The sequence below is a fragment of the Cucumis melo genome, chromosome 7, assembly GCF_025177605.1.
Source record: "Cucumis melo cultivar AY chromosome 7, USDA_Cmelo_AY_1.0, whole genome shotgun sequence".
NCBI classification, from domain to species: Eukaryota; Viridiplantae; Streptophyta; class Magnoliopsida; order Cucurbitales; family Cucurbitaceae; genus Cucumis; species Cucumis melo.
Window position 1 is genome coordinate 591,053 of NC_066863.1, and position 24,804 is coordinate 615,856.

General features: G+C 31.8%; 3 protein-coding genes across 18 annotated transcripts; 1 reads left to right on the forward strand and 2 right to left on the reverse strand.

Moving 5' to 3' along the window:
- Positions 1-229: 229 nt before the first annotated feature.
- On the reverse strand, positions 230-9,174 carry LOC103493779 (uncharacterized). Of its 7 annotated transcripts, none has more exons than XM_051087793.1 (20): positions 8,985-9,171; positions 8,251-8,540; positions 7,950-8,142; positions 7,673-7,835; positions 7,054-7,190; positions 6,859-6,962; positions 6,624-6,716; positions 6,330-6,423; positions 5,537-5,657; positions 5,257-5,453; positions 4,140-4,231; positions 4,003-4,058; positions 3,382-3,471; positions 3,191-3,290; positions 2,964-3,068; positions 2,614-2,686; positions 1,966-2,129; positions 1,605-1,659; positions 1,113-1,214; positions 230-378 (listed from the first exon to the last, which is right to left on the reverse strand). In XM_051087793.1, exons 2-19 carry the CDS (start codon positions 8,251-8,253, stop codon positions 1,147-1,149), a joined length of 1,908 nt encoding a protein of 635 aa, XP_050943750.1. In that variant the 5' UTR covers positions 8,254-8,540; positions 8,985-9,171; the 3' UTR covers positions 230-378; positions 1,113-1,146. The 7 variants fall into 7 exon arrangements, 5 of the variants coding, with proteins under 5 accessions (XP_050943750.1, XP_050943749.1, XP_008452893.2 ...); XM_051087792.1 differs by lacking the exon at positions 230-378 and adding an exon at positions 862-1,016; XM_008454671.2 differs by lacking the exon at positions 230-378 and adding an exon at positions 862-1,016 and having other exon boundaries at positions 1,605-1,662; positions 8,985-9,170.
- A 3,087-nt stretch (positions 9,175-12,261) lies between these two features.
- LOC103493778 (uncharacterized) lies at positions 12,262-12,621 on the forward strand. The gene has a single exon (XM_008454669.3). The coding sequence runs from the start codon at positions 12,262-12,264 to the stop codon at positions 12,619-12,621; it is 360 nt and encodes a 119-aa protein (XP_008452891.1).
- A 1,500-nt stretch (positions 12,622-14,121) lies between these two features.
- LOC103493777 (homeobox protein knotted-1-like 3) lies at positions 14,122-18,614 on the reverse strand. Of its 10 annotated transcripts, none has more exons than XM_051087798.1 (7): positions 18,508-18,614; positions 17,487-18,355; positions 16,321-16,441; positions 15,706-15,899; positions 15,436-15,567; positions 14,793-14,929; positions 14,122-14,689 (listed from the first exon to the last, which is right to left on the reverse strand). In XM_051087798.1, exons 2-7 carry the CDS (start codon positions 18,273-18,275, stop codon positions 14,653-14,655), a joined length of 1,410 nt encoding a protein of 469 aa, XP_050943755.1. In that variant the 5' UTR covers positions 18,276-18,355; positions 18,508-18,614; the 3' UTR covers positions 14,122-14,652. The 10 variants fall into 10 exon arrangements, with proteins under 10 accessions (XP_050943755.1, XP_050943758.1, XP_008452886.2 ...); XM_051087801.1 differs by having other exon boundaries at positions 14,122-14,681; positions 18,508-18,592; XM_008454664.3 differs by having other exon boundaries at positions 14,122-14,692; positions 18,432-18,587.
- Between the last annotated feature and the right edge of the window lie 6,190 nt (positions 18,615-24,804).

The window sequence follows — 24,804 nt, forward strand, 5'->3', positions numbered from 1 at the left end:
TATATAACATTTACATTTAAAAAGATATGATCTAAAAATCATTTTTTTTCTAAAAGTCTTTTCTAATCTTAAATATCATATAATTATTTTAAAAAATAAGTTTTGTTTTTACTATCCTTTTGATACAATTTTTAAAAACTCAAAGACTACCTTTTGAAAGACTTAGGAACCAAATAAATCTATTCCTATAAATTTAAGAACTATAAAAATACACTTTTAAAACATAAGAACTAAACACATACATCTATTAAAACTTGAGAACTAAAAAAGATTACGTTTTCTTATGCATTTGAAAAAAGTCTCATTTAAAATTAACCAAAACTTCCAACCTGTCTGTTTTGTCAATATCGTCGTGAGACTGTAGATAGACACTTAAACCTATAAAATAAAACCCAATAGACACTTTGTAGAAAGATAAATAAAACCCAATTGATAAATTAAAAATTACGTTTAGATTATATGGCAAAATCAATAAAAAATATTTACAGATATAACAAAATATAAGACAAAAATAAATCATAATATTTTATTCATCCAAAATAACTTTTTTATAGTTAACAATTTTAATAAATATGAATTTGTTATTCTAACATTTAATTAATTATTATTGATGATTTAAATAATGTTACATTAAAAATTATTTGTGATTAAATAATTAACATAACGATGTTAATAATTAAAATCTAATTATAATGACTACATTACTTCTAAATAATTCCTTCGATCCTAGACTTGCCCAAACGATAGGTTATCCTAGACATTCAATATCTATGCTCACGGCGCCTAAAAGCTTTTCTTCCAAAACACATTTGATTTAGTGAGTAAATTTTAGAATACCAAAGAAAAGACCGAAAACCTCTCTAAACTAAACTATGCGAGTAAATCATCCTTTTTGCTTCTATTTCTAAATTCTCTCTCAACAATTCCCTTCAACGCTCGAAATCTAATAAATATGGCTACACTTCCATAGATGGAACGTTACACTCATAAATATGGCTTGCTGCATGCTTTGTCATCTAAAAAAAAAAGCAACAAACAGGAAAACTCTAATTTCATAAATTATACTAATTAACGACCCCACAACGCAAACATATGATTTCCTTATTCATTACCATTTACCAATAATCATAAGGATGGATGCAATGCTCATGAGTATCGTGAACTGCCAATTGCCTTTTGAACACGCGGAAATCTGTCTCCCCAACGAGAATATCCTGAAATCAAATTTAAAGCATTTTTCAATGTTTGCAAAGAAGAAAACAAACATCCTCACCATTCCTCTAAATACAGGAAGCCAAAAGGCCTAAACACAGTGGCTTCTGCCCTACGAGAGTCCAGACACCATGAAATGTAATACATCTCTCCGAAAATGGAATCAATTAATAAAACTAAAGACTCAATGAAGTGTCCCATTGCATAATTAACATTTTTAAATGACACGTCACATTTCACAATTGCGTAAGACTAATAATTATAAAAATGAAAAAATAAAACGAAGGGAAAAAGATTTGAATGGTGCAATGTTGAGTTTCAAATAGAAAATTTCTCTTGCAATAGAATTTTTAAAGTTGTCTTGTTAATATATGTTTGAGTAAAGCACAAACCTGCTGTGATAATCTCGAGAAGATCCATGTGTGCCATTACATCGTCGTTCATGCTCTGCTGAAATACAGAGAAATTCAACATTTTATATATTCATCTTCAGCACACTGTTGTTAAATTATAAGTTTACTACATTTTCCTTCAAATGGATATTTAGTAAATCTCTAATAAATCTATGAAACTTTCAATGTGTAGGTCAAGGAAAATAGACTTATAATTTTTACGTTTAGTCTCCAAACATATTTAATTAGCTTTCCTGCTAGAATTGTGAAGTTTGTAAAATGTGGAATGTTAATGACCATTTAGATATAAAATAAGAATACTTAGGCCTTCAAGGAAGCACATTGTTAATGTTTACCATACCTGTTGAGACAAAATGAAGATTCTTGAAAAGAGTTTGCACAACTTATCGAGAGATTTATCGGCAAAATTAGGATTGCTTAGAAGAGCGGTCTCCGAGGTGAAATCAAATATCAAGGCACATATACTACCAGCCATCATGATAACAGATAGCTCTTTGGAATCCTCTACAACCATCATAAACACAATGTAACTTTTTAAAAACGTAATAATAATAAATAAATAATCAAATTTTATTTATTTAACACACATTCCCAAGATATCTAAAAGAAGAGAAAATAATTTTCAAACATAAGCACAGTTAGGAAATAGTTATCATTTACTCATTTCCTTGAGGTTGAAGAATTCCCCACACCCTACTTTTGTTGTACTAAAAAAATATTAAATAAAGTTATACACATTTTTTCATTACCAACTATGCACAATTGCCTAAATCATTCAACTATTATATCAAAATCAAACAACATACGTTATAAAAATGTTCTGGTGAGTTGTAAGTTTTTTCCTATGCTATTAGGATATAAGATCTTGTTTAAGAAAGGACTAATAAAGCAAGCACCATCGGATATTATCTTTAAACATGGAGGCAATAATTAAAGCTAAGGTAGTCATTGAACATGCAGGTAAAAAACAAAAAATCAAGAAAAATACCAGTTGAATTTACGATTGCATCCAACAGGTGAATAAAAGATGATTCGCCACATAGAAGCCCACCAAGCTCTTTCTAGAAAGGAGTACAAGTACCTTGTTACAACTTACAAAATTGAACGAGTACTAGTAAGGAGTTTTTGAATACCTTTTTAGTTTTCAAAATTTGGCTTGGTTTTTCAAAACATTGGTAGGAAGTGGACAAGAAAACAAAGAAACTTAAAAGATGGAAGTAGTGATTATAAGCTCAATTTTTAAAAACCAAAAATAGAAAATCAAATGGTGACCAATCAAGACCTTAAAGAAACAATATAAACAGAACTCCGTACTACAGTAGTTTACTAGATGAGTACCTTCAGAAGCACATTCAAGATTGTATCACAAGCCAAGAAGATGGATCCATCATTGTCAATCCAGCAACCGTGCTTGTGAATCAAATTAATAAGGCAATTCACAACCTGTGTGTAGACCCAAATGCTCAGTTATTAAGAACTTCAATCTGGCAAAAGTAATAAATAGAAAGTTTCAGAGTTCACAAGGCCACTTGTATAAAAGCCAATTCCATATTGCAATCACTTACAGCTGCAAGACCTCCAGAAGAAACCAAAGTCTTACATCCTTCAACATTCATCGTAATTTGACATAGCATGGGAAGCAAGAAGCACACAGAGTTGAAGGGGCTGTCATTTGTAAACATAGAAACGGAATTCAGGTATTTTAGATTCATACAATAAATACCAAATTGTCGGTAATAACTGGGCGCTGACAAACCTCTGTTCATCTTCACCTTCAACAGAGAGCATATAGTCCAAGAGTTCCTTAACTTTTTCTGTCCATGCATCGGGGGTTTGTGCAAGAAAACTGGAATAAAAGAGAATAATGTTAACCAAAGGCAATCCATGTACAAATAAAACTATAGTCTAGTTTGAAGATACCAAATCATAAATGGTCCACCGGACCAAAAATTTAGAGTACCCACATGTTATACTAACTGAATGAAGAAAATTCACATTTCATATTACTTCAACGGTCTTTGGTAGTTGGTACCATTGCAAATGAGTATTGTTCCTTGTTATAAAATTTGCACCTAGACACTCCTCAATTATCAAGCAATACTAAGACAAGCAATTACACAGCAAAGGCAAAAGACATTGAAGATTTGCTACATTCTTTTTCTTCTATTTATATCTAAGATTGAAGAATACGCAAACTAGCTCAAATTTTCCATTCTATGCTTCTTACAAAATAGATATTCATAAAAAGGATAAACAAGGGGCATTTCAATATATTAAACAGTAAAAAGAAATTCATTCAAAACCGTTTCCTTGTTTTTAGAATTTGAAACACTCTGCTCTCTCACAAAGGATTGCAAACAAATATAGAATACATTACCTCCCAATAACCCGTACAGATGCTAAAATGTCATCTCCTTTTCTTTGTCCATGCTCCTGAAGAATCATAAATCACAATCTTAAATAAGGAACAGTATCCCCATATCCTACTACAACTATAAGTTTTCCCATAATTACCTTTGCATCTTGCAAATATTCTAGCACAACCCCAGTAGTCTCATTAAGCCCTCTAATCACTTTCATCAGTGTGTTTTCACTGATAAGATCCCCTACAGATAAATTCCCCAGGTATTCAAGAAACTATTAGATTGTGAACTAATTAAAAAGAAAATAACTTGGCGTTGCCGAATATATTAGCCAAAGGTCAACACTGGATTACAACATCATAACAACGTTAATTAAAATGTCTATTTCAAATGGTTTCTCAGATACACACACACACACACACAAAAAAAAAAACCCTTAAAATCAGTCCTGCATTTTCTGTACTTTAAAAGAAAGACCTAGTACATGGACAGACCATCCACCAAACAAGCTTGGGCAAGCCACAAAGCAATATCAATAGGTTAGTAATTCAACCACGTAAAGCCCCAAAAGGGTCAATGAAAGACCAACTATTTCAAACACATCAAGTGACATTTATGTCCATGACTCCAAGCTTCAACCATCTTCAAGTTTTATGTAATTCTATTTAGATTGATCCTGTTTTGAAAAATAACAATAATAATAATAATTTCGTGTAAAAAAAAAATCTCTAAGACATTTCCGAACTCCCTTCTTTTCTAGAGCAAACTTCAATCAGTACATAATCTGACTTAACTCAAAAATAATATAAAATTGATAATTGTAAAATTTTAAGAAAATATAAAAGGCTCATTTATATAGTTGGTTGAGTTAAGTCATCAATTTCCTTAATTTGTTTATGCACCCTTAAAGCAATCATCTAATTATACATTTATCATCCAATTAATTAATTATCCAATTGATTCTATGAAGTAAACTACAAATGGGACAAAATCTTAAACCTACCATTAGAAACATAGAGAAAGCCTACAGATTAGAGTTGTCAGCAAAAGGATAACACTGACCCATATCATCCTGCCCCATCGCACCCTTTCTCTAACCAACAAAATATAAAGATATGAAGAAACTATACTTCACATGCCCCCCCCCCCCCCAACCCATTCTTCAGGAGCTTATTCTCCTAAACTTTTGAAATCTGGGCTATCAATCTCAATGCTAATAAATAAAATTCAAGACCTAGCAAATAATTGACATCACATTAGTAATTCACCTTGTTCTTCTCCGATATTTGATATTAACTTAATTATCTTTTCCACCAAAGAGAAGGCAGTAGCTACATTACGCTGCTTTAAGATGATATCTTCCTTCAAGGACGAATTTTTGGAAGCTTCATATTTCATATAAGCCAGTTCATTCAGCATCACGGCAATCTCAACCCTTGACTGCTCTAAGACAAGTATTAGACATCTGAGATCAAGATAGAAGAGAAAAATGAAAAATATATCCGAGAAGTTAATAAAGCATCAGTACTGGTAGCAATCACCGAATACCTGTCCGATGGAATAGCGTCTTGTACATCAGGTAATTCTATTTCACCTATCAGCCAACCTTCTCCTAGAATAGATACCATCGACTCGGCCAAACTAAGAGCCTGAAGCTTTTCAGCAGGTGCTGAACATTGGACAGCAAAGCAAGAGATTCAATAAATTAGAAACTCAAACATCTTCCTGGACACAACTACAAAAAAAGCTTCAAAAAACAGAATATACTTGAAACGTTTGCCTCCAATTTTTCACTTTTCCATTACAAGAGCAAATAAACATCTAAATCTCAATCGAAAGAAAAGAAAATTTCACCTTATGAAGCGCTAAATATGAATGATTATCTAAATTAATGCACTGTAATTAATTTACTTTTAAAGAAAAAAGGGTGGCCTTCCAACATATACAGTATCCAGGCCCTAACATACACTTCATTTTATCTTCACCCCAAAAGAAAATAGAAAAGGGCCAAATTGCAAATATCCTTTCAACTATATTTCATGTCTCCTTCTATACCAACTCAGAGACCAAGTTTCACCAGTCTAATAACATAGGATTGCTGCAGCTTTCATAATAAATCAAATAAACTTGTAGATTGCAAACACCAAAAAAATCAACACCCAACAATTGGAATATATGTCAAATACATTATAATCAAGCTAAGTAGAAGATTGATAATATGGCAGTTTAGTGCGAAATTGAGTAATAGCAACATAGGAAAAACATATAGCTACACGATGATTGCCAGAAATAGAAAAGGAGGAGAAATCTTTTACATTGAAGAAATTGCAGCTTAGGATACCTGTGCGGTTATGAAGAATAGCTGAAACTCCATCACGCATATGTTTTGCCCAAACATTGGAGGGCACTTGACGAAGGGTTTCAAAAAGTGGTGTCTGAAAATGAAATGCCGTTTGCAAAACATGATTATGAGTTATAACAGAACTAAGAACTAACATGTCTGAAAAGGTAGCAAAGGACGACAATTATTAAAACTAAAAAGAATGTATATCAACCTAAAAAGTAATGCATCAGTCAAGGCTAAGCAGCGAAACTACTAAAGTAATATTTCCTATTGGAACCATTAATTGCATACCAAATTTGAAGACAGGATGGCAGAAAGCAGGCGAAGGGCTTCAAACTTCATAGCATCGTGTGCCACTCCAAATTGCCTCGCAATAGCGACAACCTAATTGGATAATATTTACTCGATTATGGGGGGAATAGAATTTTTGTGTCTCCCTATAAGAATATGACCGAAAACAAACCAAAACGAGTGACATGTCCTAACCTAATAGATAGTAACTAGAATAAACATAAATTTAACTCACAATATCTGATAGTTCAGGCAAAGAGTCGATGATGATGATGTCCAGAGAAATCTTACTGATGATCAATTGAACAAGTTGCATGGAAATCTTCATCAGATTAGGACCTGTATGCAAAAGGTTATACTGAGATATTGAGTGATCAACAGCCCACAACAAGGTCATCAATGAGATTCAACAAACAATGAGAAGTGTTACCATCTGGCATTGACAACATCCAAGAAGCTATAATTTTCAGACTACCAGATTCATACAGAGTGGTCACTCCAGCATCAGATGCAGTTGATACCAGATACAAAAATTCAAGATACTCCTCCAAAACAGAAGATCCTGACCTTCCATAAACAACAAAAGAAACATCGATGAAAGGGATTCGAAAGGACAAGAAAGCATGATGTAAATAGCAATTAAGAAAATCCAGTCCTTAATGCAATTAGTCATTTCTTGATGGTAAGAACCTAAATCCCGATAGCACAAGTAGATTCAAGAATGCATTAATAATATAAATAAATTTATGTATTGCAATCAGAAAAATGGTTGAGTACGTACTCGTACTGCAAATCTAAAGTCTGCTTGAAGATCAATCTCTAAATCTCCTTAACGAAACACCAATATGCAAAGGAACAAGAAGAATACAGGTGAATACGAAAAGAAAAATAGCACAAACGATTTTCTTTTTCTAATTCCAGTGTGACACGTTTTCGTTCAAAATCACCTCAATCTCTCAGAGGATATTCGTCGTTCTAATTCCGTACGCATAATAAACTGATTAAAGTAGAAATGTAACCAAGAAAGAGTTTACTGATAGCGCACGCACTGGTTGGATAGGGTTTCCAGTATCAGTGGAATCTTCGAGACCATTTCTTCTGAAGCAGCGATCTCAGGAACATGACAAAACGCTGCCAGAATCCTAACAGACAGTTGCAAATACGCATCGCGATTATCTTCTCCAGGTCCACTGACAGTTCCTTTACCCATGCCTAGAAGTTTTAAACACAGTTTCAGAGTGTATACATCAAAAGAAGCATATAAGCCTCAAACTGTTCAAGTACAACTAAAAAGTTTAAGTGATCACGAAGTGTTAAGAAACATACCAGTTCTCAGAAGTCGTTCAAGAAACTTCGCTCCAACGGCATTATAAACTCTAGAAAGCGAGGCAAGGTCATCCACCTTGCAAATTTTAGCAACTAAGAAAAGGCCAGCAAGACGCTGCTCGTCTTTCTCTCCCTTCAGGAGCTTCAAGCAATCTTCTATGGATACCGACGGAGTTTGCTCCTGTTGTAACTCCTACAAAATAGTAAAACAAGAAGAAAAATACATACAATGAGAATGCTACGAAATGCAGTTCGTACAAGAAAAAAAAAAAAAAAAACAGAAAAAGACAAAGATACTCGCCATGAAATCGAAGAAGCCGATACTGGAGAATGAACTTGAAAAGTCGAACCAAGAAGATGATTCAGAAAGCTTTTCTTCACTTCGTCTTGCTTCTCTTCGATGATGCTTGTTTGAGGTTATGGCTTCCAAGCATGGTTCAAAATTGTAATACAGAAACGAAATTCGGCCATGGATGCTTCGAGAGGGCTCCCCTTCCCGCCTCCAATTCCGAAGCCCAGAAAGTAACAGACTATTGCAAAGGCCACTTATTTATATTTGGGCCGATCTCTTATATATAAGTGGGCCGTAGGCTATTGAAAAAGAGAAAAATCAGCGATTAGAAAAAATTAATTTAAAATTAAGAAAAAGTGAGTTGGCATTGGCATTTTCTCGGTCGATGCAAAATCGGATACACAGCAAAAGGTGCAGAGCGGTGATTGGACTTGCAACATCAACTTAATTGAATTTAACTATGATTAATTAGGATTCAAATGGGAATTCAACTCAACAAGCATGTTGATTGAATAAATTTCACAAAGAAGAGTATGTTTTCACAAGAATCATGGAATTCAAAAGTAAATAAAGAACGACTCAACTACCCTTCTTCAGTTGTTTTCATTTGAACTACGGTATATTATACTGAATCGTGAAATACAGTAAAGGACGCTACCGTAATTCTTGTTAGTACATAATTAGTTGGGTGAAATTAATCCTCGCAATATTTACATAAAAAATACTTTAAAATCGTCAAATACCTCAGAAGGTTCAACCGACGCCGGAGGCCTACAGTAAAAACGAAACCCATGCCGACGGAGGCTACTGTAAAGAAGAAACCCACACCGGACAAAAGAAGGAGAACGAACGAAGATGAATGAAGGAGAGGACTTAGAGGAGACCCACGAACTCACTAAGTCGAAATGAGGAATGACGGCTTCCAAGCAGAGTGTTAAGAAAGTGGCTTTAATTTTAACCTACTGTAAAATGATAATTTTAACTGAATCGCCAACCGAACCCAATCGAAACCGGTTCAGTTTGGTTCGATACTTTTATTCTTTTAAACCGATCCAGCATGAATCGAACTGAGTCGGTTTGGTTTTTGCACCCCTATTTAAATTACTATAAGATTTAACCATGGATTAAAGACAATGAAATCTCCTAAATATGCACTTCAGATTTCAAAGCACGATCCTTTTAAACTCAACACATGCTTCAAAATTTGTTTTATTGAAGGCAAGTTATCTAAACTTTAAACTTAAATGCTAAAGCTCACATTTTATAAGACATTTTGGACAATGAGTGAATTATTATAATTAATAGTTATTATTTCGGTTTGGATTATAATAGCATATTTTTTAAGTACATGCTATTTTATTTCGAAAATAAAATAGTAAACATCTGTAACAAGTAATAAAAAACAATAAACGTAAAATAGTAAAAACTACAGTAAACTAAGTTTTTGAAATATTATTTATTATAACTAATCGAGGAGTTTTAAATATATTTACTGTAACGTAAAATATAAGATAATTTTGCATCCATTAACTCCATCGGTAGATTTAGCATAGGTCTAGGGGCTCGAGTTCCCCCACAACTTTATTGTCTATATATAATATATATTAAAAAAAACTATTTATTTTTTAATATTTATAGTTAGTTTAGTGGTTATTTTGTTTGCTAACTCCCTTCTAACTAGAGTTCAAACCTTACCTACATTTTCCATATTTTTCTTTTAGCCCTCTATCAATATATTTTTTAGATCCGCTACTGTTAACCCTCTTCCAAAATATAATTAAGAGTTTATACCACACATCAAACAATCTTAAATTTGCAACATTTAATGGCATTACTATGCATTAAAATAAATTATAGTTAGTGTAATAATAATAAATTAAGAAACGTGTTGTTGTTAGTTGCGGAGATGAAGGAACAACCTTCAGCTGGCGAATGAACCAAAAATGGTCGGCAGGTGGTGTTGGTCACGTGCGCTACAGAATCAATAAACAAATAAAATAGACTTTAAAACAAAAAAAGAAAGAAAGAAAGAAAAGGAAAGCCGTGTGGAATTCTGATTGGTGCAGACTTTGAAAATGGTCGTTGGATGCTTTGGCGGGTGGCTGTGGCTGAGATCCCTATGGAAGTGACCATCGGAGGCCACATAAACTCATTCAATTCCAAAAGTAATATAATAATAATAATATATATATATATATAGCTTTTTTAACAAATTAAAAATATTAATTTAGTTGTATTAAATTTAAATTGAAAGAATTACATTTTTAGTTGTTTTGATGAATATGTATGAATTAGTTCTTAAATTTTAAAAATAGATATTTCAGCCTTCTCAAGTTTATAACTGGTTAGGTTATTGAGTTTCTGGATCGTTGAGTTTTTAAAAATAGATTTAAAAGACATCTTAAATAAGTGTATATATTTGTTTTAAATAATTATTTGACGTTTTAAAATTAGAAGAAAGTTTTTAAAAATCATATCTCATTCTAAAACTATATGTTTTTTAATTTTAAAAATCAAACATAAAATACTTTTAGGATCTTATAAACTTATTTTTTAAAACTCAATGATTAGAAACGTACGATCTAAAAAATTCGATGACCAAAATTGTTTAATGTTTTAAATTTCGAGACTAAAAAATGTCCACTTTTAGAACTCGTGGAGAAAACACCATATTTGTCAAAACTTTGGGACTAAAACAGTAGTTTTCTCTGTTAATTTTAGTCATCAACTTTCTTAACGGTATTGATTTACCCTTCATTTGATCTTGTTGTAATTTTACACGAGAAACTTAATTAGGGTTGTTTCAATTAAACTTCTAAATTGTAATAAGTGAAAGTTGATATTAATTAAACAAATATTATATATGGGTAGTCTTCTTCAAATATATTGAAATAGCATGATGAACAATTGAAATCAATGCACAAATAGTTTACTAAATAATTCAAACTAAAAATAATACAAATTGATATATTTTCGAAAACTGATATAATTATTAGTTCAAGTTTTAAATTTAGAATAAACTTATATTGATTTAGATATTTTTCTTCTCGTACAAAGCATAGTTCTCAATTTCAAGTTAATTGTTTTTGGTCATTGATGCATTGCATTTGTATTCTTCCTAGAAAAGAGCTCGTGGTTATGCTGAATTGGGAACTGTGTTTGGCTGCATCCATTGTCTCTTAATTGATATTCTCAAGTGCACCCACATTGCATATATCGTTTAATGAAATGTGGGATTAAAATATGGTAAAGTACTTTGACAATTTAACTACTAATTCAAATCAAGGATACAGTAATTGTATCAATTTCAATTCTATTCTAAACTTTTGTTATCAATTTACACATTCTTTTTAATCAAATTAAACTTATAACTTATAAACATGTTCAAGTATGAATATTGGATGAATGTTGGTTATTAGTCAATCTAATTTTTAATTTATTTAAAACAAAAAAAATTAATTTTAGCCGACAAAACTTTTAAAAGGTATAGCAAAATATCACAAACTACTTCAAGATTAGGGCTTGAAAATGAGTCTACTAGGCTAGCTATTAACTTAGGTATCATTTCAATTATATATATACATATATTACAAAGAGTATAAAGTTGAGAGAGCTCGAATTTTCCTTGAACCCGTACTAAATTTTTTTTTGATGTAGATAGTAGTTTATTTTGATCTATGATATTTTGTTATATTATATAAAATAATTTATTTTGTTATATTTGAGAAGAGTATTTAAAACAATTTTTCTTTAAAAAAAACCTAAATTAAAAATGAAAAGGATACTACTCTTTTCACACACGCTTTCCCCGCTCCTTCCCCAACGAACTTTAGAGAGCCAAACTGCCGCAATTATCTCTTCTCTCTCACTCTTATCTGTCCCCTTCCATTCTTCATTCCTCTTCTTCTTATTTTTCTCCCAACAGTTCTCTATAAATATCTCTTCCCATTTCTCTCCTCCAATTCCATCATCACTACTCAATTCTCACCTCTCATCCATTTTTCAGTTTCCATCTTCACCATGTTCAACCACTACAATCCCTTTTCATTTACTCACAAGCTCAAATCCTCAATCCCTTCTTGTTTCCGCCCCGATCACGATGCCGAATTACATGAAAACGAAGACGATAATCCTGCTCTCAAATCAATGACCTCTGACCTCCCGGAGCTCCGTGGGATGTGCCGGAGTCTCGTCGCTCGGATCAGTTGGCCGAGTCGCCGACGCTACCATCACTCTGCTGATTTTCGATACGATCCTTCCAGCTATGCCCTTAATTTCGAAGACGAACAAGTTCGAGATGACAATGAGTTCCCAATTAGGGATTTCACTTCAAGATTGCCGGCGTCGCCGCCGCCGCCGGTAAATCTCATGCGATTTTGAAACCATGGGATTGGGGATCTACAGACAGTCTCTACCCATTGATTCTAATTAACTATGTGTATACTGTAATTTGCTAAAGATGTTGTTCGTAGAGCCAAGTGTATAAATATCTAAAAAAGGTTCTCTAATTATATATTCTTTCTATTGTTATTATTAACCGATTATGTTTGTCTCTAATTTCGTTTAATTTCAATAAACCTTCTACTAAAAAAAGTTTAGTTATATAACTGAAACCTCTTTGTAATTTATGAATTTGATAATGTCAATAAACATGTACAAACTATTAGTTTCTTCATTTCTCCACAAAATTGGCAAAATTTATCGAAGTAATTGAGAAAATTTAGAATATATGTTTGGATAGATTTTTATAAGTGTCTTAATAAGTATTTATAAGTACAAAGAAATAGTTTATAAACATGAATTCAGCTAGACCACACAAACTCATATCTTAGCATATTATGAATTAGTAGCTTAATTACTATTATCAATATAGTTCAACATAAATTCTCAAACTTTAATTTTTTTGTTTAGTAGTTCCGTGAATTTTGGAAGGAGAAGTTATACATTTCAAAGTATAGATCAAAAGAAAAGCGAAAGAGAGAAAACAAATTAAATAGAAGGAGAAAGAAAAGAAAAAACTACATCGGTTGGAAGACAATCAACGAATGACAACCATTGATATATGTTGAATACATACATTCACGAGGCAATGCTTGCCAACCTTCCTTGTCCCCATTCACATTTCCCATTTGATTTTGGACCGGGTTGGAGCTTCCAACAAAAAAATTATGAGGACCGAGTTTTTGCAATAGTTCATCTATCGTTTCTTTAAAATAAATTATATTTAAATTTGAAATTAATTAGTTTAATTTCACTAAAAAAATCATCAAAATGATTAATCTTAGATGGAGTTTTTGAATTTAAAATTAAATTAATTAAAAATAATAATTATCAATCAAATTATTCCCCTCAAAATAAATATAATGTAAATGTTAGTATTTGATTTAAACATATCTATTATCTTAGGATTTAAATGTAATTTATATATAATAACAATAACCTAACGATAGTGATTTAAAGCGGTAAACTTAGATACCTTTGTATAACTTATTTCTAACTTTAAGATCGAAAATATAAATTTTCAAATAATCGTTATTTCCTTTAGTTTGTAATTTTTCTCGTCAATTGAAATCAATATATGCAGAGGACCTAATGATCCGTAATTTAAACCTTCCACCTATTTATGCTCGAAAGAAAAAGAAAACTTTACGAATTAAACTCCATGGTAATTTGTTAATGGGTTATAAATAAGGCAACCATATAGTTCTGTTCTGTCACACCCAATTTACTGTGTAATCTCTATATTATAATATATGAAAACTCAAAGAAATAGAAACCCAAAAAAAAATAGTTAAGAGAGGATATCACCAATATATATATAAAGTATATATAATACTCCACTTTGTATAAAATATATAATTTTTTTGTTTAAAAAAGAGCTATATTAATGACATGTATTATACTGTGAGGAAACAATGCACAGATTATTAAAACTGTACACCCATATAACCCATGACCTTTTCTTAATTATTCACATACATGAAGAAGCTAAAACAAAAATCATAACTCCATTCCATGTGGAGTATCCAATTCATTTCCACTAAAATACTCCTAAATATAAACTTCTTCTAACCATATATCATAGAAGAAAAACAAAAAACCCTTCACATGCTTCATATTCTTTTAGTTGAGCAGCAGCTTTTCGATATCTTTACGCGCTTGCGCCTCACGACATATAGCATGCATATATTTCTTCGTCTCCGTCTCCGTCCTCGATCGATCGTCCCATCTTTCTTTCATCCTTAACTTCTTCGGTCAAAGCGATAACTATGTTTGTTTTGCAAGCTTAAAAATGAATTACCTCCAATGCTTTGTAAAATAATTAGTATGGGGGGGTTGGGTTTATAATTGCTGCAGCAAAAAAGTGTTGAAAAACAGGATTTTGTTGGCTGTTGAAGTTGAAATTACAAGTCATTTGAAACGGTCGCTGCTGTTTTCACCTGCATTACTTCTTTCAAATTAAGGTTGGTGCAAGTTCGTTTAAGTTAAAAATCGTAAAGAAAAGAAATAGACATATACTCAAAAAAAATTTTAAGGAATTTATATTGTACCTTTTGCGTTTGCTTTTCAAGTTTGTAGAACTTGAAGGATTGCTGTGCCAGTTTCTCTTCCTTTGGTTGATGAACCAATTGTTTATCTGTTTCAGTTGTAGACCAGTTTCTTGCACTAATCTTGCCTTGTCTTCTTCCTGATAAAGTAACCATCCAAATACAGATTAAAGTTTTGACTAGCTTTGAAGTTTGTCATAAAGCACTTCAAGTCAATTCTTAAAAGTTTTTTCATAAAGCACTTCAAGTCAATTGCTAGTGTTCGTGAATCTAGAGGAGAGTAAATTGTAAAAGTTTTATCAAACTAAGCATCATCTCCTGCTCTTATACTTCATTTTCAAACTCATAAATCATCATTACAGGTTTTATTTATGCTAACTAAAAGATGATGTGACAGGGAGAAAGATGAGTAAAGTAGAAAAGTAAAAGAATTGAATTAAAAGCATACAAAGCGTTTATCTATCTGGACTTTTCCCTAGTCAATAACATGAGTAGATTTTCAAAGTTATTCTAAACCATGTTAATGTTTTATTTAAGACCAAAGTAAGATTGACACAACAACATTTTTTCTTGATATCGTTGGACTAGGTGATTAATTGAAAGTAAGTGTAAGTAATAGCTTTTAAGCTCAAACCCCCCAACTTACTGTAGGATAAGGCCACTTTGAATGTGATTGCCACCATTGTTTGAGGACAGAGGTGGTGTCACCAGGGAGTTTTCCAGCTCTCCTCTTTCTCAGAATTTCTTCCCTTATATCAACAATTTTCTCCTTGTAACCCTGTAAGCAAAAAAAAAAAAAAGAAGAAGAAGAAGAAGAAGAAGAGAGAGAGAGAGAGAGAGAGAGAGAGAGAAAGGGATTCAGGAACAGAACATATTTAATGAAACAAAATATTCAATGTAATATTATATCCCTTACCGCTTTTAATTCGTGCTTCAGTTCTTGCCTGACCCTCTCCATTAAGGACCTCTCACTCTCTGTGGGAATAAGAGGGCCAAATCCCATGGTGTCTGGACCCTCTAAACTTCCATCAAACAGATTTGCATCACTGTCAACTTGGTCCTCGTCGTCGTCGGACATTGTTGCTCCTGTACCTTCGCCAGGTGAAACTCCTGATATAGCAAAAAGAATACAACGTTGTTCTTAATGTATGACACTCTTTACATTAGAAAGAAAATGAAAATCAGGCTCGTTTTTTTCACATTGTCTTAACCGTAGTTTTTCATAATTTTTGAGTAAGGATTTGACATCCAACTGATTCTCCGACTGTCTTGTAGGAGTTTCCATTGCATTTTAGCCTAATTTTTACACAAATTCTAAAAATATAATCAAAATTCTAAAAACAACTTTCTAAAGTTTTCAGAAACTTGAATTGGATTTTGTTAACACCAGTAAAAAAATAGTGTTAAACTCAATGGGTCCTTGATTAGAATTGGCTAAAGCTAAAGTTCCATCGAAGAGTGGCTAATCAGAGATAAGGATCATAGAAGCAAGTAATAGCAAAACACAAAAGGCTACAACAAGAATATATACCTGTTAAACTTTGTAAGGACTGCTCAATGTCCCAGCAAGCCATTACTGCTTCCATAGCATGAACTCGAACATGTTGTTGGAGTTGTTCTTTGAATGAACAAAGCAAAAGAACGTAATGTGTCTGCAACAAGAGAATATGTATATCAAGGACTAAGACAGATTAATTTCCATTCCTAATTGAAAGGAAAAAAAAAAAAAAAAACGGATGCAGAGTGTTAAAGTAAATAAAAAAGAACAACAAAGATTAATCAGATTACCGCAAATTATAATTCCTTTAATGCGACTTTATCTATTTTCAAAATGCTTTTAGAAACTTACTACAGAAACAAAAAGCATCACAAATGTAAAAGAAGACACATTTTTCAAAATTTTAAATAAGATTCATTTAAGTTAGCATGACGTCTACAGTACACTTTGTCCCAAATCTTGGTTCTGATCATCAGTCACTCAATTAAATGTCAATATATCAATATATGTTACAAGATACGAAGAGATTGTTAGAAACAAACAAAAAAATAAAATAAAAAATAAAAATCTATGGGTGATTGTATCATTCCGAGAGAGTCCATAAACTAGGCAGGACAGCCTTTTATCAGCTGCAATGCAAAAACACATAAATTTTCTCCACCCAAGCAGCAGGAGAGTACAACTTAAAAAAAAAATGACCAAGTGACAACCGACATAAAAAATATAATTTATGGTTACTGTCTTGAAAATTTGTCCATACATTGTAAAAAGCCAGGTAACATAATTAAATGGAGATTTCAGTTTATTTATTATCACCACATCTAGCTTACTAATTATGGCAGTACTCCAAGTTGCAAGCAAATACATAAAATGTCTATCCACTAGTGAAAATGATCATAAAAACATTAATTTAACAACCAAAGAATAATTACCCATTACCCAATACCCAATACCCAACTCAAATTACCCAGGAATACAAACATTTCATTTCCCAATTAATTGAAGCAAGCCAGAAAAATAGAACAATTTCTGACAAAGAGAGAAACCCAATGGATTATAGCTGAAAAGGAAGACATTCGTATACATAAACAGCAATAGCAAATGAAGTTTCAGCATCAATTTAGCAATTGCCAATAAGAACAGATTTATGAATATGGTAAAAAGAGGAAGAAAATTGGAAGGATTATGTGGGAATATACCATGAATTGATCGAGCTCTTTATCATCACCAACCATGGATGGTGGAGCCGAGTGGCCCAAGGCGGAGTACTTGGCGACGACATTCTGAGACTGAGCGAGCTGAGCGTCGATCCTCGGTAATTGATCGACCGGGGTCGCGATACGAAGACAAGCAACATGAGCGGAGAGAAGCTGCTCATAAAGAGGATGAGCAAGAATCTCAGCTTTATAACGAGCATGTTGCCAATTCAAAACCCCTTCTCCACCCGCACCAGGTTCCATCACCATACCTTCACTTTTATTCAATCCATCACCACTATTAGCATCGTTCTTCAAGTCACCAGAATCATGAGACAGCGCAGCAGTGGCAGCACCGATCATAGCATCACCGGCAGCGGCGGCGGCGACATCATCTATAACATCGCTATGGTTACGGTGAAGAATCGGACGGGAAAGCCATTGGTTAGAGGAGTGAGAAACGGTAGAATCAGATGCAGTTGTATGAAGGTTGAGGAAATTAGTATTAGCAGCAGCGGCGGTGGTGGCGGTGTCGGTAGAGAAGTGAGAATGGGGGTTTTGGTTACGAAGGAGTGCGTTGTTGAGCCAATTGGGGGCGGTCTGAAGAGGGTGTTGATGATGGTGGTGATGATGGGGTTGTTGAGACTTGGGGTCCGGCGAGGTGTGGCCGGCGGGAAGTTGGTCCGGCAGAATGTTACGGAGAGAAGAAGAATCAGAGAGAGGTTGATTTTGGTGGTGGTGGTCAGAGAAGTGAAGAGGAAGGTCTTGAGAGAGGTGATTGTGATACGCCATGGGAAGAAAGGAGATGGAGGGAAGAAGAAGGAATTATTTTGTGAAATGGGTCAGTGATTATGTAGCCATGGCGGTGGATCCTGTAAGCAAAAAGGGATCATCAAATTCGAGAAACCAATAAAAATCTGTGGAAATAAAAGGAAAGAGAAGATTTACAGTTCTTTGTTGCAGTAATAACAAATAATATGGAGAGAGAGAGAGAGAGAGAGAAAAATGGGGGAAAGGTTTGTACGTATGCTTTTCAATGGTGATTGGAACAGAAAGTTTGAATAGGAGAGAGAGAGAGAGAGAGAGAGAGAGAGAGAGAGAGAGAAAGAAGATGATATGAATTATGATTATGAACCTCTACTTCCTAGTCTTCTTCTACTCTAAAACATTATAGCACATACAAAAAAAATTGTACCATTGAGATTTTTTTTCCTTCATAATTACCTATTATTTAATAAAACCTTCACAACCATTGTCATACTTTATTTTAATTTTATAGTAATAACGAATTTGAATTAATAAATCTTCAAGTATATTTTAATAACTATAATTTGATGAGTTTTATGATATTTTTTTAACCTGACTTGTAAAATATGACAACTTCATCGGATAATTTATTTTATATTTGTTTGTTTTCCTACACAATAAGTTATAAGAAAATGTTTTGAATTTTTTAAATTTATTTCTAAGGTATTTTTATTCTTTCCATAATTGTACTATTATGTTTGCTTTTCATGAACACAATAAACCAAAAATAAAATGCTCAAAATAGTGTAGTAAAAAGAAGTAAGAGATAACACTGTATTCTAAATTTTGATGACAAATTATAACCACATGATTCCCATTTAAAATTCTAACAAAAATAGTTTGGAAATGTTGGTGTTAAGAACTAAAAAGATTTGTGTTTTCTAAAATTAAATTGTAACATATATTTAACATCTTATAATTGAACTAAACTTATTTAGACAAATTTAAATAGATATTTTTTTTGTATAAAGCAAAAAAGAAAGAGAAGGGATGATAAAAAAAATACCCTCAAATTATATATGTGATATTTAGAAGGAATATCAAAATCTTTAGCTTAGGGATTATCAAATCACAGCCATTGACTTGAAAATACTAACAAATAAGTAATAATCAAACAAAAACATAAAAATAATATTAACAATAACAATAGTTTTTAAAACAAAACAAAAAACAAATCTGTTGACGTGGACCAATAAGAATCATGTTTTATTAGAAGGGAATCGGACGGTGTAGAACCGTCAACGTTGGATCAAATTCGGAACATCATAGAGAGTAACGAGCGCGTGAGAGAATGAGATTGGCGCGTGGTATATGCGGCATTGTTCCGCCGTACAAATCGTTATGTTTTAGCTGAGTCAGGAGGAAGAGAGAGGAACCGAACGGCCACGGAGAAAAGCGCGTGACTTACTGTTCGTTTCGGTCACTTTTTTTCTTTTTTTTTTTTTGTATATTTTTTTTAAAATGCAATGAAATGAATGAATAAATTAAAAAACAAAAACAATACCCTCTCCGGCTTCTCACTGCAGCATCTGGTCGTTGAATTTAAATAAATATTTTTATTAAGAAAATAATAATAAAAATAAAAATAAAAATAATATCTCGTTGGGTTATTTCCACTACACTTTGATTGATTAATTAATTAAAGTTTTTTAAAATATAAATTGAATTTTAACTCTCGATTTTCATTTTTCATGTTAATAAACTCTATTTATTACGATTTATTTGAGAAAAGTCATATGAGATTATTAGAAGGTGTTTGGGATAATGAGTGAACTATTATAGTTCTCAGTTATTGTAGTTTGTGTTTGAAATGATAAACTTATTTAATTAATTAACTAAATTTATTTTTTAAATATAAATTGAATTTTAACTCTCGGTTTTCAATTTTCATGTTAATAAACTCTATTTATTACAATTTATTTGAGAAAAATCATATAAGATTTTTGGAAAACTCTATTTATTACATTTATTTGAGAAAAATCATATGAGGTTATTAGAAGGTGTTTGGGGTAATGAGTGAACTATTAATAGTTCTCGGTTATTATAGTTTGTGTTTGAAGTGTAAGATTATTTTAGTTTAGGTTATAATAGTAAGTATGTTTGGTGTGTAAACTATTTTTGTTTATAAAGAAATAATCAACACTGTAGCAACCGACTAAGAAAAATGATGAATGTCAAATAGTAAACACTGTATGAAATAGATATCATTTTTTAAATGATGTTTCATAGACTTTTAAACAGTGTTTATTGTAGCAAAATGTGGTTGTTATAGTTATAGATCTTTATCACAAACGGTCCTTGATTTTTATATTAATAATTTAAAAAAAAAATCATTTACATTCAAACTCTTTAAAAAAAATTGAAATTCGAATGTATTTCAATATACTTTTGAACTCTTACAACTTTTTATAAAAATCAAAATATCAAGAAGTATACACATATTTGAGATTATGCCTAAACAACTTATAAAAGTAAATTACGTAATCACAATCACATGTCAAATTTAATAAATTTAATTGATTCAAAATTATACGTTTCACGTAATATTTATCGAACAAAATCGCGATAAAGAAGAAAATCAACATAGCCTTAAACAAAAAAGTTGGTGAAGAAAAGGGGGGAATTTTGGGGTATATGATTTAATAATTGTAAAATAATCGTGTGCGCTACGTGTTTTGAAGATACCCAACAGCCACCTACGGATAAATTATTAATTATTTTTAAGTACATTGGAATCTTGGTTTGATTTTATTTTGATTTATTGTTTTTAATTTTTCCAGATGGGTGCATCACCTTTTTTATTCCTACTTTGTTTAGGTTGGTCCTAAACTTATTTAATTTGCATTATACAAGCTATTAATCTTCCTTTTAACTTGTCACACCAATCAAACCTCATTCTTATTCTTTATTTTAACAAAAAGTTGCATCATTATAAAACAACAAATGTTTTGATGAAAAAAGGTATATATATATGACTCTATTTGTAGAGCTTTTATTGTTTAATATTATTGTTTTTTTTATCATGTATTTGGTACAAATATATAAGTATATATATATTAGGTTGTCTATTTGGAAGTCACATCCTCTCAATTTTACACATTAAAATTGTCTCTTAAGAGGAAAAGTTAACATGACATTTAATAAGACACAAGCCACAAGTTTACAACTCAAATTAAATTACGTATGCAAACTATATTTTTAATCTCCATTTGAGTTTTACTCAACTGTTGTACTAGAATCACAATTTTTTACTCAACAATTGTAGAGCAAGACATCGTACCATTGGTTTTTTATGATGATTATAAATAATGTTTCATCCATTCCCGTTGTGGTCATTGTCATTAAAGTATTCATTATTTTATAATTGTGAAAATTAAACCTTTGAATTTACGTAATTCTAAGAATTGGATTACCTCAACCACATTATCGTGATCATATGACTTATGCTAAAACAATCATAGATAAACTAACATACATACATATATGTATTAACAACTAAGAGATACGTGGTTTCAAATACTACAAGGAAAAAAAAATCCTAGCTAGCAATATATACATTTTGCAGGTGACAATCGACGACATAGTCCAAAATTATACTCTATGTATCTTTAGAAAAAGGGAAAGATAATATTATATGGGAACTAAGGAAGCTTTATAATTAGGAGTTGATTAGATAATGAAAGGAAATGAGGAGACAACACGTGGAGAAGGTTAAAAGCAATTTGTTATGTTATGGGGAAATCATGGCTTAAACATAATGATTTAAAGATTAAATTAAGATAATAATGATAAGAACCAAAAGAAAAAGAGAAAAAAAAATACTTTAATGAAAGTAATAATTCCCATTCTATAATAAAAGTAGATAGTGATCTAGGAGGAGGAGGTTAGTGGAAGTTCGTTAATATCCCCCCCTAAGTCTTGGAGCGTGGCCTCCACGTCATCCACTCTGGCGTGGGTGACCCAACCAACCAATCGAAAAAATTAAATTAAAAAAAAAATTAACGACCACGTACAAAAAAAAAAAAATTATTATTTATTCATTGTCCATTGACCTAATTTTACATACCCGTTCCACCTGCCACCGGTTTAGAGGGTTTAAAGTGACCGGGTGAGCCGGTGGCAAAAAGGAAGAGAAGAAAAAGAAAAGAAGAAAGTGTAGGGGACCATTGATTACGTCGGTTCTCTCTCCGCCACTCGCGGGACAACGACCGGTCGACACGCGTCGAGCTGAAAGCGTTTGGACCACAAATGTGGGGACCGGGAAGGAAGCACGCTTGGGATAAGCGAATGAGAAGAGAACACGTGGAGGAAGGAGAACTGGGGACCACGAAAGAGGGGAATTCCTTGATCAATAATCTGACAGCCGCCGGCTGAAATGAATGCGAACCGCGGGGTGGTCCGCACAATGGGACGCTCTGCTTAGGCGGGACCCATGCGTGAAGATTGGAGGCACAAACAATAGGTCGGGTCCACTAACTAGCCCCCCCCCCCCCCCCCCCCCCCCCCCAAAATAATAATAATAATAATAAATTATTATTTTGGAAAAGGAAAAAAAGAAATAAAAGAAAAAGAAAAAGAAAAAAAAGTGAAACTGTTTTGGTTTAAATGCCGGTCTCCGCGAGAAAGCCATGGTCCCCTACTACTCCGTTTACCCACATCACATCCTTTCGTTATTTATTTAATTATTGTATTTTTTCTTTTTTGGAATTAAAAACTAGTTTTTTTAGTTAATTATTCCCTTTTAGTCCGTGATTTCAAATGTTCTATCATTCGTATATTTTTTTTTAAATATATTTTTAGTACATCTCCAAACAAACAAATAAATTAAAATGGTTAGAAATGAAAAAAAGTATTAAAAATATGTATAACATATAATAAAATAATAACTGATATTAAAGACTTATAAAGACAATTGTCAAAAATGAAGAATTTGACGAAATATTTATAAAATATAGTAAAAGTTTAGATTCTATCAATAATAGATATCGATAAACCTGATATGCTTCTACCAATCGTATTGATAAGCAATAATAGAAATCTATAAGTGTCTATCATTGGTATAATCCAAAATTTTGTTATATGTTGTAAATATTTTAATTAATTTATTTATATTTAAAAATGTCCATACTTATAATTGTATGTTAATGCATTAATAGACAATGATAACCGTCTATCAATATGTTAAAAAAAATCTAAAATTTCGTTATATTTTGTAAATATTTTTGTTTATTTTACTATATTTAAAAATACATCTTAAAATTAGAATTGTATTTTCAAATTTTGTAGAGATTAAATTAGTCAAGTTTTGTATGGAAGAGTTAACAATAAATAAAAGGTTGAGATTAATTTTAATATTTATCAAAAGTTTAGAGATAAAATATGTAGGCACCAAGAGATTTTTTTTCTATCAATAATGTTTCTCTAACTTATTTAAGATTTAAGATTTAAGATAAAATATTATAATAAACTTAATATTTGTTAGAAAAATATTATTGTTTTTGTAAATATTTATGTTTTCTAAATTGGAAAATAAAATTTCATATTTATATTAATTTATTTTAAGGGGGAGATAAACCTTTCTTTCTCTTTATTTTTTCCCTCTAAATACACACAATTTTGATTATGAATCTCAATATCTATTAATAAATTTAAATAATAATTAATCCCTTTTCAATCATTTTCCAAACATTATTAAAATTAATCGTAAAACTCAACTTCATAGCTATTTTAACAGAAAAGTTAATTCAAATATCAAACTAAACATCAATGAAAACTCAAAAGAAAAAGATAATATACCAATTTAAGTACCAAATGAATACTAAACTTTAGATATGCGCATAATACATCGAAAAAACTGAAGGTGATCAATCGAAAATAAGAAAGGATTCATTCGGTGTTGACTTGAAAAAAATCCAAACCAACAACATTTTTTTGAAATTTCAAACACTTAAACCAAACTTGAGCATCTAAATTGTTTTTGTTAGGACAACAAATTTCTCGAATATCTTTACAATGGTATGATATTGTCTACTTTGGGCATACGTGACCCTTGTAACTTTGTTTTTAGAATCATCTTAAAATGTCTCATACCACTAGAGATAGTTGTCCATACTTATATATTCAAGATCGTCTCCTTACCTAACCGACTCCAACCCACGGATGTTCACTCCTATTAAAAATTGAAACCCTAAAAACAAAATAAAACATCTGACCCAAGATTAAAATAGTAAATATCTAGAACTAAGTGAGACCATGACGAAATAATCCAAGACCTAGGACTGAAAAAGTAAACCTTTTTTTTCTCCTTTTACCATTGTATTCAGGCACTAGAGTTGGGCCAAACCCCAGGGCACCCTAGAGAGAGAGAGAGAGAGAGATGCAAAGTGGTCCTTTCATCAGTTGAATTTAATGTGCGGTAAAAAAAAATTTAACCGAAGATTCCTCACTACTATAGGGGGCATCTAGATTCCCATATTTTTAACCGTAGCTAGGGTTTGAAATTTTCAATGAGGAT

What these genes read in the sequence shown, in the direction of transcription:
- LOC103493779 (XM_008454671.2), bottom strand. An exon ending in CTGGAAACCCTATCCAACCA is followed by an intron (nt 7,191 to 7,672) that starts GTGCGTGCGCTA and finishes TGTTTATGGAAG; the next exon opens with GTCAGGATCTTCTGTTTTGG. An exon ending in TCTTGAATGTGCTTCTGAAG is followed by an intron (nt 2,687 to 2,963) that starts GTACTCATCTAG and finishes ACTCCTTTCTAG; the next exon opens with AAAGAGCTTGGTGGGCTTCT.
- LOC103493778 (XM_008454669.3), top strand. Translation starts at nt 12,262, where the DNA reads ATGTTCAACCACTACAATCCCTTTTCATTTACTCACAAGCTCAAATCC.
- LOC103493777 (XM_051087795.1), bottom strand. Translation starts at nt 18,275, where the DNA reads ATGGCGTATCACAATCACCTCTCTCAAGACCTTCCTCTTCACTTCTCT. An exon ending in AAGAGCTCGATCAATTCATG is followed by an intron (nt 16,442 to 17,486) that starts GTATATTCCCAC and finishes CTCTTGTTGCAG; the next exon opens with ACACATTACGTTCTTTTGCT. An exon ending in GTCCTTACAAAGTTTAACAG is followed by an intron (nt 15,900 to 16,320) that starts GTATATATTCTT and finishes TTGCTATATCAG; the next exon opens with GAGTTTCACCTGGCGAAGGT.